The sequence below is a fragment of the Typopeltis vanoorti genome, chromosome 11, assembly GCF_054136105.1.
Source record: "Typopeltis vanoorti isolate ZY-2024b chromosome 11, IOZ_Tvanoo_1.0, whole genome shotgun sequence".
Lineage (NCBI taxonomy): Eukaryota > Metazoa > Arthropoda > Arachnida > Uropygi > Thelyphonidae > Typopeltis > Typopeltis vanoorti.
In genome coordinates, this window is record NC_143559.1 from 14,669,934 (window position 1) to 14,685,116 (window position 15,183).

The window sequence follows — 15,183 nt, forward strand, 5'->3', positions numbered from 1 at the left end:
TCCTCCACTTGCTGGTTTTGTAATGCTTTAAGTATTATATAAGTTTTTACTGAATCAAAGGCTTTCTCATAATGAATAAAACCAAGACAATAGGTAGACAATAGATAATAAGTAAAACCAAGACAATATGAAGTGTAATGAACACTTCAGATTACTGAAGTATTCATTACACTTCAGTAATCTGAAGTGTAATGAATACTACACAATTTGAATATGGTCCATTGTACTAAAGCCACTTTGAAAGCCTGCCTGTTCTTTTGGTTGTCTAGAGTTGCACAAAGCCTATGGGCTTTTGTAAATACTTTGTAAACCACTGATAATAGACTAATGTGTCGGTAGTTTGTCAAGTCTTCCACTTCACATTTTTTGTGTATCAGAATAAGGATAGCCTTTTTCCATATTCTTGGCACATCATTTTTCTTCAGGCATAAGGTAAAAAGTTTTCCCAAGATTTTGTAGATCATATCCCCAACTGCTTTTAGAAGTTCACCTATGACTCCATCCTCACTTACAGCTTTTCCATTGTGCATGCTTTGGATGCTCCACATAACTTCTGGTAGAATTTGTGGCACTTCAATTATTTTGTAGTTGTCTCCTTTATTTGAATCATCCTGATATAATATTGAATAAAATTCTTCAATTCTATTTGCTAGCCATGTTCCCATCTCCGAGTTTGATTGCAACCATCTGTTTGTTGCTATTCATCAATTGTTATTTGGCTATTTTTTTGACAGTATGGTTGTCTTCAATTCTTTGAATTTATAACTGAATTTTCTTATTTCTTCTTTGATATGTTTTCTAGTTATTTTGCAATTCTATTTTATTCTATGCATTATCAGCTTTTTTCACATCTCTTTTCTTCATAAGGTTTTGTTTCTACAGAGATTATCTTCTTTCTGTTCTGTGGTACCAGCTCTTTCACAAGTGAACACTGCGAAAGGTTTTGGGTAAAAATGTCATTACTTTCTGATGGGTAAGCATTGTCATCTATATTAACATTTTTAAATCTATTGTTTAATTCATGTTGGAAGATATCTTTTTTTAATGTTGAGTTTGTGTACATTGATGTTATGCCTCAATCTTTGAAATAATTTTCTGCTTTCTTTTTGGCAGTTTATTTGAATCTTGCTTTGTACTATATAATGGTCACTTCCAATGTTGCAAGTTGATAACAGAATAGTCCTGAAAGTTTTTTTGCTGAGGATAAAGTCAATTTCACTAGTTTTTCCATGTCCATTTCCTATGTGTGTTTTTTTCTTGAATAAAGAATTCATGATGCACAAGTCTCTTTCTTTTTTTTGCAAATTCTTTTAGCCTTGCTCCTCTATCATCTCTTGTGACATATTCAAAATTTCACATCAAGCTTTCACTGGATTGCTGCGTACCAATTCTGCCATTAATCTCCCATTACAATTTTGAAATGACGTTTTCCTTTGTTGTATGTTGGGATATCATGACAGAAGTCTTCGAATTCTTTATCAGTATGACTTATTGTTGGTGCATAGACCTAGATGACCTTGAGAGTGTATTTTATTTATTTTTTGAGATTTGAACAACAATACTTGCTATCAGATCAGATATACTGTCAAATTCTTCAATTGTTCTTCTGTGTTGTTCAATTTTTTTGTTAATCATGAATCCAACTCCACTGATTCTTGCCTTAATTCAGCTTCTATAGTACCTTACGTCTTCGTTCTGTAATTGAAGAATTTCATTCACCATTACATCTAATTTCACACAGTCCAATAATATCCCATTTTAGGTGCTTTAGCTTTCTGGTATCTTTTCAACAGGAAAAGATACCAGAGGAATGGAGGAAAAGTATTCTCGTCCCAATCTACAAAGGAAGAGGAGATGTTCAAGACTGTGGCAACTATAGAGGAATCAAGCTGATGTCACACACATAAAAATATGGGAAAGAGTAATTGAAGCAAGGTTACGGCAGGAAACAAAAATTGGTGAGGAGCAGTTTGGATTTATGCCAGGAAGAGGGACAACGGATGCAATATTTGCGCTAAGGCGATTGATGGAGAAATATAGAGAGATGCAAGTGGATCTGCACATGGTGTTTATAGACCTGGAAAAGGCATACGACAGAGTGGCCAGGCAGGAGGTATGGAGGTGTATGAGGAAGAAGGGGGTGTCGGAGAAGTACGTGAGGTTGGTGAAGGAGATATATGAGGGAACAGAAACTCAGGTCAGGTCTAGTGTCGGCATGACAGAAAGGTTCCCTATTGTTGTAGGGCTACACCAAGGGTCAGCTCTGAGCCCATACCTCTTTGACCTGGTTATGGATGTACTAGTGGAGGATATCAAGAAGGAGGCACCATGGAGCATGCTGTTTGCCGATGACATTGTTCTATGCGAATCATCCCGAGAGAAGCTTGAAAATACCCTGGAAGAGTGGAGAAAGGCATTGGAGGAGAGCGGCATGAGAATTAACTGGGTGAAGACTGAATATATGTCAACGGGAAGTGACGAGGATATCGTCATACGACTCCAGGGAAGAAGTTCAAGTACCTTGGGTCGGTTGTCAAGAGGAATGGTGACCTGGATGAGGAAATACAGCTCCGAATAACATGTGGTTGGATGAATTGGAGGAAGATGAGCGGGGTCCTGTGCGACAAGAGAGTGAGTTGTAAGAGGAAAGGAAAGATCTATAAGATGGTGGTGAGGCCGACGATGCTCCATGGTGCGGAGACGTGGCCTATAACCAAGGCACAGGAGAGGAAGATGGAGGTAGCGGAGATGCGGATGTTGAGATGGATGAGTAGTGTGACAAATAAGGACAGGATAAGGAATGACTACATCAGAGGGATGGTTAAGGTGGGACCAATTGGCAAGAAGATACAAGAAAGTAGGCTGAGGTGGTTTGGATATGTTGAGAGGAAGGGTGAGGAGTATGTTGGTAAACGAGTGGAGTGGAGTATATGGAGTTGGAGGGAAGGAGGAAAAGAGGCAGGCCCAAGCTCAGGTGGAGGGATAAGATGACAGAGGATCTTAGGGAGAAAGGATGGAGTCCGAAGGATGCTCTGGACCGGAGAACTTGGAAGAGGAAGGTTAAAGATTGGTGTGCCGACCCTGTTTAACATGGGATAAGGGAGTGAAAGATAAGAAGGCGCTTTAGCTTTCAATTAGTTGTTAGCCATGCTTCACTGCTCAGAACCCGATAGTTTAAAGTTCCAGGGTCTAGTTTTCAATGACAGCATGATCTAGTGACCCAGAGATTCTTAGCACCCTCACCTTTCATGTTTAATGGCCAGCTGCCATAGGTAGTAACAATCTAGCTTCTGGAGAATGAAGGCCATTCTATTCCGATCTGATTCATCTTGGAAGATTGGGCCATAATTCACCACGCTGGCAAATTGCAGATTGGTGAATGGCAATATTTTCACATGGGATTGCCAGTCCCTAAACCCTCTTTATTCAGTATATTCAAAGCTGTCCTGATATGTTCTCTCTCTCTCTCTCTCTCTCTGTGTGTGTGTAAAATTGTAATAGGTCTACAACCTTTTATCGTAGGATTTGCATAAAAATTTTCTTTTATGAAAAGTTCTGTTCTTATAGCAGAAATAGAGGCCTTATTAGCTGAGTAGAATCAATAAATTGATTGCTTAAAATTCTGTTCTTTCAAGGGAAAGATCTAATACAATTGAAAATTACTTCTAGTAGTAATTAAAGCAAAAACAATTAAAACTATAGAGCTAATATGTCTTTTAACTGCACGTGTTCTACAACTGGTTTACCTGTTTTGCCAGATTAAAATACCACTGAAACCTCTCTCTCTCTCGCTAAGACACTAGCTAACTAATCTTCCATTAAAAAGATGTTGTAAAGTTGAAAGTTTATTTTTAACTTGGTCAGACTATAATAAATTTAGTTTAATTCTTTATCCAAGTGTATGCAAACAAAGTTTGCGCCTGAAAGTATCTTCAGGACTAGGGTAAAGTGGTACAACACCAGGCGACTCCTTGCAAAGGTGGAGCAAGCTACCAACACTCCTATCTCAGTATCTCCCATAATGCAAAACACATCTCCTTGCAGATATGTATAATGTTATGCATTAAGGGAAGGGCCACCACCCAGACTAGTTTCGACCTTTATTGAGGTCTCTTCAGTGGGAGCCAGGCCCAAGTGGAGATACCGAGGCAGAAGCATTAGCAAGGTCATCTCCTCCTATGTGTGTGTGCTTTATCCAAGTGTGTGCAAACAAAGTTTGCACACACTTGGATAAAGGATTAAAATAAATTTATTATAGTCTGACCAAGCAAAAAATAAACTTTCAACATCTTTCTCTAAATCCAGAGTAAATTAATAAAAAGGTGGCACACCATTTGACAGCTCCTATAGGAGGAGATGACCTTGCTAATGCTTCTGCCTCGGTATCTCCACTTGGGCCTGGCTCCAACTGAAGAGACCTCAATAAAGGTCAAAACTAGTCTGGGTGGTGGCCTTCCCTTAATGCATAACATTATACATATCCGCAAGGAGATGTGTTTTGCATTATGGGAGATACTGAGATAGGAGTGTTGGTAGCTTGCTACACCTTTGCAAGGAGTCGCCTGGTGTTGTACCACTTTACCCCAGTCCTGAAGATACTTTCAGGCACAAACTTTGTTTGCACACACTTGGATAAAGGATTAAACTAAATTTATTATATGTTGTAAAGTTTTCTCAGTATCCTAAGACAGGAAAGGAAACCCAGATCTTTCCAACCAAAAAGCAAATGTCTTGAAAAGTCTTGCAACTACACTAGAATTAAGAAATGCATAATTACATATACTCGCACATACATACATATAATTGTAGCTGCTGTTCAAAATAAATGAGTCCTTTTCTTAGCTTTAATAATGATATAATTGCCTAATTTCTATGAGTGAACGAGTATTTAGGCTTATAAGGTGCACCACCCAGCACATGTGAGCAATATCCTAAGCATAGACACATTTGGGATTTGTATATAGTTAGGAGTTGGTTGGATTTAAAATAGCCTTTTGAATGAATGTCTAGTTTCTTGGATGCTGAGGAAGCTATTGATGTGATGTGCTTATGCTAGGAGAGATTGGAGATAAATGTTAGTCCAAGCAGATTGAGAAATCTGATCTTGTCTGCCGATTTTTCTATTACTGAGGGTAAGGGTAGGTGAAATGAGATCTCTTTGCGAGAGAAAAGGCAAGACTGCATTTTGGTGGCATTGAACATGACGAGGTTGACCTCTTCCGATTGAAGGATAGTACAAAGATTAATGTCTAAGGCACTGGTTGTAGATGATCTTGTGACCTGGGATGTCAGAGTACTGCATGGTTTGTCAAATGAGTAGAAAGTACTATCATCAGTATGATGTGGATGGGATTAGTGGTGATTGCAAAAGGACAGAGCTTTCAGGTACTCCAGCACTGATGGTGAAGCTCGAAGAGAGGGAGCCATTTACCATGACTCACAGAAAATGACTAGAGAAAAAGCAATTTATTAAGTAGGCCACAATGTCACACACAGTTGAAGGCTTTGGAAATGTCACGGGCAACAGCATAAGTTTCTCAGAACCTTTCCATGGCATGTGTTAAGTGGTGTGTGTTGTAAGCTATGAGGTCAGCTGTGGATCTTGAATGGAAGAATCAATATTGATCACTGATTAACCCTTTGACTATTACAAATGCACTATGTGCGTTAAATGATGTTGTTTCTTTAGTGTTACTAACGCGCTGAGCATGTTTCCATAATTAGTTGGTAGTGCTACTAATGCTCGGGCTATGTTTCCATAAACTTTTTCATTTCGCAATTGTTATAACCATGCTAAGTGCGTTTACAATTTAGTTTTCTTGCTTACACATAGAGGGCAATTGTTCACTGTGAGAAAAGAAATTTATCTACTTTGCTAGAAACGAAAGTAAGAAGGACACACGTGGCGGAAAAAAAATGGCTTTAACATCTGGCAGAAACACAAAACATTCCCTACTGCAAATCAAACAGAGCCAAGAAGAAAAAATGTGTGATTTGTTGAACAAGATCAGTTTTTGGAAAGAAGGTTCATAAAAACGCGTATGTGGTGCCCCAGTTACTAGAAGGGTTGTGTGCTTCACCATGCTTCAAAATCTATCATCAATTAGAAACTTCTGAAGAAATATCATTGAATGTAGGTTATTATAGTTATTATTGTATGAATGAAAATCATTTATTAGTCATTGACAGATTTTGTATAAAAATTTATTATTATTATTAAACAACACCTCATGGAGTCAAAGACTCATCTGGGAGGTCCTTTAAGTATTTTAAGTAAATACTTTATATATACCTTGTTAATCAAATAGTACTGAAATTCGAAAAAAGAATCCCAACCTTGTGGTAAAGTACTGAACCTGGAACCTAACGGTCAAAGGGTTAATTGGTGGCATCTAAGTAGATTTGGATATTGATAACTTTATGTATAACAGATTGTAGAGACGATGCATGACTGGTGATAATTCTGTTTTGTGTGGAGCACAAAACAGAATTATCACCAGTCTTTTCTCCAATTGTTCTTACACAATGTTTAAGAACAATTGGAGAGATGCCAACAGGACCAGAAGACTTTAGTATCCACGTTTTCTAGTAGTTTCCTGATTTCTTTTTGTCAAAAAAACTAAAGGAGACATATGGTGCTAGGATTCCGGTATGGTAGCAAGTGATTTCTCTTGGTCATCAATGCAGGAGTTTGAAGAAAACAGTCATGCCAGGAGGCTTTATCTTTGGGTGAAGTAACAGTGGTACCATCAGAATGAGAAAGAGGGAGAAGTGCAGGAGAGCAGAAGTTGTGTCCAACAGCCTTAGTGAGGGACCAGAAGGCAAGACCTCCATTTGGACAAGAGGCAACTTTTTTTGCTGTTAGCCTTTATGAAATCAGATTTGGATCTGCTGATGACTGAAGCAGGAGTTCTTGAAGCGAGCCACTTTGCAGTAAGCTCAATTTTTTTTGACTACTTTGGTACAATTTTAGTTAAACCAGGGCTTAGAAAGCAGATGAAGATTATGCCTTGAATTGGGAAAAGGTCTTCAAGGCCATTGACAATAATTTCTGTAACTCACGAATTCTAAAGCTCACGCACTGTTGAAACATCTCGCGCTTCATTACTCCCACCCCTGACCTTTTCCCATCAATCCTTCCTCTTCCCCAAAAAAAGTTTCTATTTCAGATCCTTCTCCATCCCCCCCTCCCAAAGTACTCTCTGCTCACCCTTAATAATAATAATATTATACATATAAAAAATCCATGTTTTTTCAAATAATTTCCCAACATTGCTTTACCCCCACTTTTCCCAAAACCCCCTTCCTTTAACAGCTTAACAGCAGATGAATGCATATCACCAGGATAAGAAGACAGCCAACAACATGCAAAAGGGTATTCCAAATTTTCCTCCTATATTATTCTTCGTATAGCTATTTTTATAACACATCTGTAATTCCCTAAGATTTGAGTAAAAAGCCAATGACAGTGTAAAAAAAGGGGCACTCCTAAATGAAAGTAGGCTATATAGCCATAAAAATAATAATTTCTGTAACTCATTCACAGCAGACTTTAGGGTCAGATCAGTGGAAACAATAGTCAGATTAAGATAAGGATGAGTAGATTTTCTGGAAGTCATCCCAGTTGGCTCCTTTATAGCACCAGAGGATACAAGGTTGTGAAGTGGTTGGGTGCTTTGTGAGAGAGAAGAGACTTGTACAAGATTGTGGTCAGAGTTGCCGAGAGGAGAAGTGACCTCTACAGTGTATCTGGAAGGAGAATTGGTCAAAAAGAGATCCAGAGTATTTGGAGAGTGAAGCAGGTTATCAGGAATTCAAGTAGGTAGATGTACAATTTGTGTAAGGTAGTTACTTATGGCAAAGACTTCTGCTTCTTGTCCTCCTTGATGATGTAGCGGAGTCACTTGGAATAGGGAAGCCAGTTGGCATTGCGGACATTGTGGTCACTCAGGAAGATGACCTCACTATTTGGAAAGCTGGATTGTATATTTTTATTTTCATGTCAAGTTTCATGGAAAAGAATGTGAAGAGGTCAGAATGGTTATCATTGTTTGGAGATCAGTAAATGCAACAAATGAATGTTACTAAAAATCTGTCTCCTTGATCTCCTGCTCTCAATATCACAATGTGGTTAGTATTTTCTGTTCAAAAATATATAACTGATGATACATTTTTCACATTGTCACTTAATTACAAACTTTTTTTGCAGTTAAAACAGCTTTCAGAACTTGTGTGTTTATATTAGCAGTTGAAAGATTCTAGTCCCATGCTGATAGGAAGCACATGGCTAGTATACTAATATTCAGTGTGAAAAATATGATACAAGACAACTTGTAGTTGACATCCTGATATATATGGACACCTACAAGTTATCTCATAGGTGGCAGCCAACATGAAGCTAATATTATTTTTCAAAGAATTCCTCATCAATGTAATGTTAGCATGTTATTCCTCATGTTCTTTTTTACTTCTGATCTCTCTGGAGCATTCTGAATTAAGAAAGAAGCAAATAAGGTTATAAGGCCAGTATATTATGTTGTCTAAACTGCATGTGTTCTTCCAGCCAGTTTACCCATACTGTGGAAGGGAATACTCCAGCTACTTCCATATGAGACTGGCTAATACACCTTCACTGTAATGAAGGTAATCATTATCAAAAGGTCCTACTGTCAGAAATAACCCATCAAACTATGCTTTAAACACATTCACTATCTCCACACTCATCACACCCTCTGGGAATGCATCCCAATCACTCATTACTCTCCCTGCAAAAATCTTCTTACTCTCCTGCTGACATCCTCCTTATACAGCTTCCAGGGATAGCCTCTTATTCTCCTTCCACCTCTTTCTCATTCTATGAAAATGTCTTCCATATCAATCTGGTAATAAACCCCTCACCAACTTATGTCTCAACCATATTCCTCCATCCATCCAACCATATTCCTATCCATTATATCCTGCAAATTGCATTTGTTCAATCTGTCTTCATAATCAACATTCCAGACACCAGAAGCCAACTTAGTGCATCATCTCTGGACCCATTCCAATATCTCTTCATTCTTTTGAAAACTAGAGAGTTTGAAGATGATGAGAAGCATGGGAGGATTATTAGTACTGGTGCTAATTTTTGGCTCTTCTAGCCAATTTGAATAAGCTTTCCTGAAAAGGTGGTGACTGGTGATGTCATTAAATGAAAAGTTTTGAAATTTCAAATCCACAGATGGGATCCTTCATACTCACTTGGTGGAGTTATATTGGAATTAGTGGAGGAAGCAAAGGACTTGAGATGACTGTAGAGAGAAATTTGAAGTTCATAGAATACAAGGTTGCAATTATGAAGTGGTTCCATTGTATAAAGTGGTGGTTCCATTGTATAAAGCTAAAATCAGACCACATCTGATCTTATCAGATGTTGTCTGATAAGACCAGATGTGGAGCAGATCTGATTACTGTGCTCAGATCTGCTCACCAAAGTTTGAAGGGGATGAAGTAACCTTAGAGAGGGTGCAGAGGCATATAATTAAAATTATATCAGGACTGTACCATGTTGGTTACAAGGATAGACTAAAGACATGCAAACTAGATTGGTGGATAAAAGATGGAAGAGGGGATGGGAATTTAGACATTCATGCTTTTGAAAGGTATTTACTGGATTGCTACTGGGATGATTTTTCATACAGAAGAAAGAAGGAAGAAACAAGGATAAGGGACCATCCCTGGAATTTGCAAAAGGAAATAATAGGTAAGAAGTAACTAGCATTGACCTCACACAATGAGTCTTATGAATCCCTGGAGGTTGGGAATCATAATAAACTAATCCAAAAATTACAGAGCCTTCTAAGATCTCCATAAGCTATTCATCCTTTTAAAAATGCCCAGGCATTCATAAAATCTACTGTACCTGCAGTAAGCCTCCTAGAAATCAAACTGACAAAGTATAAAATCTGGAAAGGAAAACACCATAGTAACATGGCTCTTAAAAGAATAGAATTTAGGAATAATTACACTACATCTAGTCATTCCTACAGCTACAAAGTCACTTATTTAGAAAAAAAAATCTTTGCATATCATTTCATTTGTCCTTATCTTCTTCCACTATTAAAAATGTCTTCTGTATTAATCTGATATAAACCCTCTCACCAATTATCTTTCTCCAAAAATATTAAACCCTAGTTTCTATTAATCAAGTTTAACTGTTATGCAACCTTCACATTAATCTCAGCTGTCAAACTAAGGACCCACCTCCTTGTCTTTTACAACTGTTTGTAATTTTTACAAGGATCAACTGTAAATGTGCAATCCAGCCTATTATTGACAAACAAGTCACACATAAATGCATGTTGGAACACAAGGATCTCTACAAATCAAAAGGATCAGACCATTCATTATGTATTGACCAATAAGATCAAGTGGAACAACAGTGCATAAATGTTTGCAGAATCAAATATTTGCACAAAAGACAATTAAAGGAAGCGCCAGAGGCCACAGTGCCTAACCTCAGTAAAAATTAATTTTTAAAATTTTCAAGAAAATTATAGCACCACACAACAGACTAATTAAGACTATAATGAGCTGTTGTCATCAGAGATTACATAAAGGTCCTTAACAGTAATAATTATCATGACGGATCTTCCTATGAAAATATGGAGATCCATCAAGTGGACAATCAACAATGGACATACTGCCCATAGGAATTTCAGGTTGCTTAATATCATAACCACAGGTTGCTTCTTATTGCTCTTCTCCAACAACTTAATGGACTATTTAGATTGTGCTCCTCATTAGGCTTCTCCATCTATCTATTGCATGTGTCTGGAATAAAGTATTCATCCAGTTGTCTTAGGTCTTTCTTTATAAGATCTATCCACCTTATGGCCTTCCCGTGGTTCATGTTTGATCAACTAAGTCACATCTGCTTCAATTCTCTTACTTCTTGTAAATTATAGATATTTGAAACAGATTTTGTAATTCCTCGTATCTTTGCTCATACAATCTAGTATTTTGACTATAAGATAGTCCAAAAATCTTCCTCATTACCTTTCTTTCCAATGTACTAAGTTTCATCTCCCTTTGCCATTGACCAGGTTTCACAACTATAGATTAATATCAAACATAGATAACTTATGTAACCTTTTCATGTAGTACCATCATATTATCTTGTACATCCTCTGAGGGTGCATATCAGGAAGTTGAAGATGTGATAATTATGTAGAGTTTTCCTTTGGAGTTTCTTGATAACATTCTGGATTTTAGGAGTTGTAAGATCGCAAAAATATCCACAATTGGCATTCTCGCCTCTATTTCTTGATGCATATCACTGCAGTGGTTACTGTTCAATCCTAGATATTAAAAAGTATCTGCTTACTCCAAGATTAATTAACAACCAAGTTAGATCAGTCATGATAGGTGGGTCCTTTGAATTGCACATGCATTTAGTTATGACATGCTCACCTGCTTTAATTAAATTAAATGTAGTTTGTATAGCATCCTGATAAGTCTTCAAGCATAACCATGCCATCAAAATAAACCAATAAAATGCTCTTCTCAATCATTTCTGTTCATTTAGGTCTCTAATGACTTTTTTTGACATTGCTAAGCAAAATAGGGCTGGTGGGAGCATATTGGTAGTATGTGCAGATTTTATTTAAAAATTTTATTAATGAATATTCCTGTAAGAAATATACCTTGCAGAGGGTGTAGTAATTACATAGTTGTATCATATTTATATATTTCTACGGTATTCTAAAGTATCTCATTGCATCCTACAGCATATTTTGATGTATATTGCCATTCCTATTTATAGTCCAAATACTAGATACAATTCTTTATTAAATCCATGTTTTTCAAACAATTGTTAGCATAAAAATATGATCAGTTGTCAACTTTCCCTAGCAGAAGCCACACTGATATAATCAATAAAACTATGTTTATTCTCTTAAAGTATTGTGAATTCTCCAAAAATTCAAAAATGAAAGAGAAAAACTAGCATATTACATTGCACTACATTACATTACACAATAACTAAAGCAGCTTCAAATTTACCTCAAAAGTTCCTAACAAGCTACATATAGTGATGGAAGCAGGAGCACTTGTGCTAAGCTGAACAACTCTCTCATGATCCTCTTCATCTTCTGGCTCTTTCTCAAAAAGTGCCCTGTAAAATTACATAATAAGTAAATAAGTTATACGAAACCATAGATATAAATTAATGTCATCAGTAACAGGATGTTTTATGTTTTTTAATATGAAATAAATTTTAATTTCTTTAATCTATATGGTGCTGTCTCATAACATAGATTCCATCATGATTATTTGTTCCTTTATAAAGTTAAACAAAAATGTTATTTACTGCACAAAATGTTTTGCTATCATGGTACTTGCATTCAAGGTAAATTTAAAAGAATAATTATAAAGGTGTCACATTAAATTTAACAATGAGCTATGTGAGACACAGATCATTGTTAAATGCTGGATACTGATGACTGGCACCTAACAACATATTGCTAGATGTCGGTCAAAGTCCGACAGAGAGCCAAGTGGTATGATTGTGGACTTATTTTAGGATACACAAAGTTTACACCTACCATAAATTTATGCTCACCTTTTTATAGCAGAAACTGTTGTAAGTGAGCTGTCAAAGTCAAAACAAGTACCTGACTTTCTGATTGGAGCCTAATTCCAGAAATAACACTATTAGTCACACTTCACTAATATTCATTTGCTCAACCACACTTATAATAATAATAATGATAATAATAATACAAAATAATTACACTTTACATTATATTAATAAGAATGAAAATAAAAGAAATATATAAAAAATATATCAGAGAGTTTATTTACTAAATACAAGAAATCGTCATTATCGAAGTCAGTTAAATAGTTCAATGTATCCATTTAATTCTTGTCTGTTTGAACTATTTAACTAACTTCAATAATAATGAATCTATGTAAGAACACAAGGCAATATGAGAGGAGCTCAGATAATGTTCTTCAGAAATAATGAAAAGATTACAAAAAATCTTACAATTTCAAGTGAAGAGGATAAGGAAAATTTTGAGGAGCCCTCTTACCATGAAAATTTCAATTTAGAACCCCTCCACTTCATCATGAGGTTGAAAAAGTAATTAAACAGCTTAATAACAATAAGGCCCCAGGTGCAGATGGAATCCTAGTGGAGTTAATTAAGGCCACAGAGGATGGAGGGATAAAAGTGTTTCCTAAATTTATTACAGGGAGATGGGAAACAGGATCATGGCTTAGAGAATGGAAAAAGTCTGTTTTCAAACCACTACACAAGAAGGGAGATATGAAGGATGACAAGAACTATAGAACTATTAGTTCAATCTCTTATCCAAGCAAGAACTAAAGATCATTTTCTAAATAGGATTGAAGCCAAAGTTCAGCAGAGATGCTGGAGGAAAAGCAGGTTTTAATAATCATCTAATATTTTGGAGAATATAATTAATAAAAATATTTGTGAAAATTGCTGATGATTATGCAAAATCATTACTGGTTAGTATGATAAATAAAATCCAGATAAGACAAATATAAAAAAAAATACATAATCATAAAAAAGCATGGAATTCAAGACAAACTTATTATGGAGTGTTAATAAATTAAAAATTTATCCTATGATAAATTTTTAATTTATTAACAAAATGTAAAATAATCAAGACAAATTTTAATTCAATGAACTGATAAAATAAAAAACATCTCTATACCAAAATTTATATTGCACAAAATTTTATAAAAATAAAAAAGTTATCAAAAAGGAATTCTAAAGAATTGTCATATCTATTTAAACATAAACAGAAAAGTTTAAAAAAAGTATTTTTTTTAAGTAGAAAAACTGAAATTACTTACTTATTTAAGCCTTGTAAACCATTATGACATTCATAATTACACAGTCTTTTCACTTTTATTACTACATTTGTTTGCTCTGTGTTGAATGGGGACATAGTATTTTATAGTTGAATTATCCAAAACTGGATAAATTAGTTTTTCATTATCTTCTACTTGGAATACATCAAATAGTTTTAATTTTTGATATTATGTCTATCAACCAATCCTACATTATATTCCTAACCCATTTCTTCAACACTTTGATCACAACTGCAGATATATACAGACCAGCATATAAGTGGAAACGTCTGTCCTAGAACCATGTTTGTGGAAAGGTACTATTTAGCCATCTTTCCAATCCTTAGGAACCTTCCCCACTGCAAGACTTTCATTAAATAACTGGTCAAGGGCATAACTAACTCTTTTGCACATTGCTTAAAAATATGTGATGATATGTCATTTATTTTCACAGCCTCATTAGCATCTAACCCAAACTTGATATACCTCTAATTCTTTCATCTTTAACGGTCAAAATATTTGCCTCCCTTTTACATGTTGCACAGCATCATTTATACCAGTATGATATACACTGATGAAGTGCTCATTAAATAATTCCACTATACCATTTGCCACAGTTGATCTGCTATCATAATTGTGTTATCTCAGTTCTAAAAACCTTTTCCTCAAGAAAAAACCAGATTCAAAGCTTTTTCTGACTTTTTTTCACTTTAGATATATCTGTTTTGAAAGAGACACTAAAAATTATAATCCTCACTACAACAGTTGCAGTAATTTCATTCAGTGAATAACACTCTATTCACAGTTCTGTTCCATATCCATTATGTGACATAAAGAGGACATCAACCAATTCCTACCTTGCAGTCAAGGCATTCCTTAATGAAAGTAACCATTTAATATTGGAGAATATACATAATGACTGGTTCTACTCTGGAGCGAATAACGAGGGAAGAAATGGTGTAGGAATTGTGGTGTGTGGCAGAATGAAGGGTGAAGTACTGGACGTGGGTAGAAGGAACGACAGGATCATGCGAATGAAATTGGGTCTTGGAGAAGAGCGGGTGGTCGTATTATGTGTATATGCCCCGCAAGTTGGTTGTACAGCAGAGGAAAAAGATGAGTTCTGGAACGTGTTAGATGAAGAAATGAGGGAATTGGAAGAAAATGAGATGGTGATTGTCGGAGGAGACTTGAACGGGCACATAGGAAGACAGAATAGAGACTGTGAAAGGGTGCATGGTGGCCACGGAGTGGGAATGATGAACCAGGAAGGAGAGAGGGTTGTGGACTTTGCAGTAGCGTTTGATCTGGCAATTGTGA

General features: G+C 36.0%; 1 protein-coding gene across 10 annotated transcripts in view; it reads right to left on the minus strand.

Annotated features, from left to right (window-relative positions):
- The window catches only part of atos (atos homolog atossa), a 322,345-nt gene that overhangs the window by 48,064 nt on the left and 259,098 nt on the right, over positions 1 to 15,183 (minus strand). For all 10 annotated transcript variants that reach the window (XM_090400982.1, XM_090400981.1, XM_090400987.1 and 7 more), the window contains 2 exons: positions 12,602 to 12,672; positions 12,043 to 12,154 (listed from right to left, as the gene is read on the minus strand). In XM_090400982.1, coding sequence (XP_090257108.1) covers positions 12,043 to 12,154; positions 12,602 to 12,672 — 183 coding nt within the window. The remainder of the gene's footprint in view (positions 1 to 12,042; positions 12,155 to 12,601; positions 12,673 to 15,183) is intronic.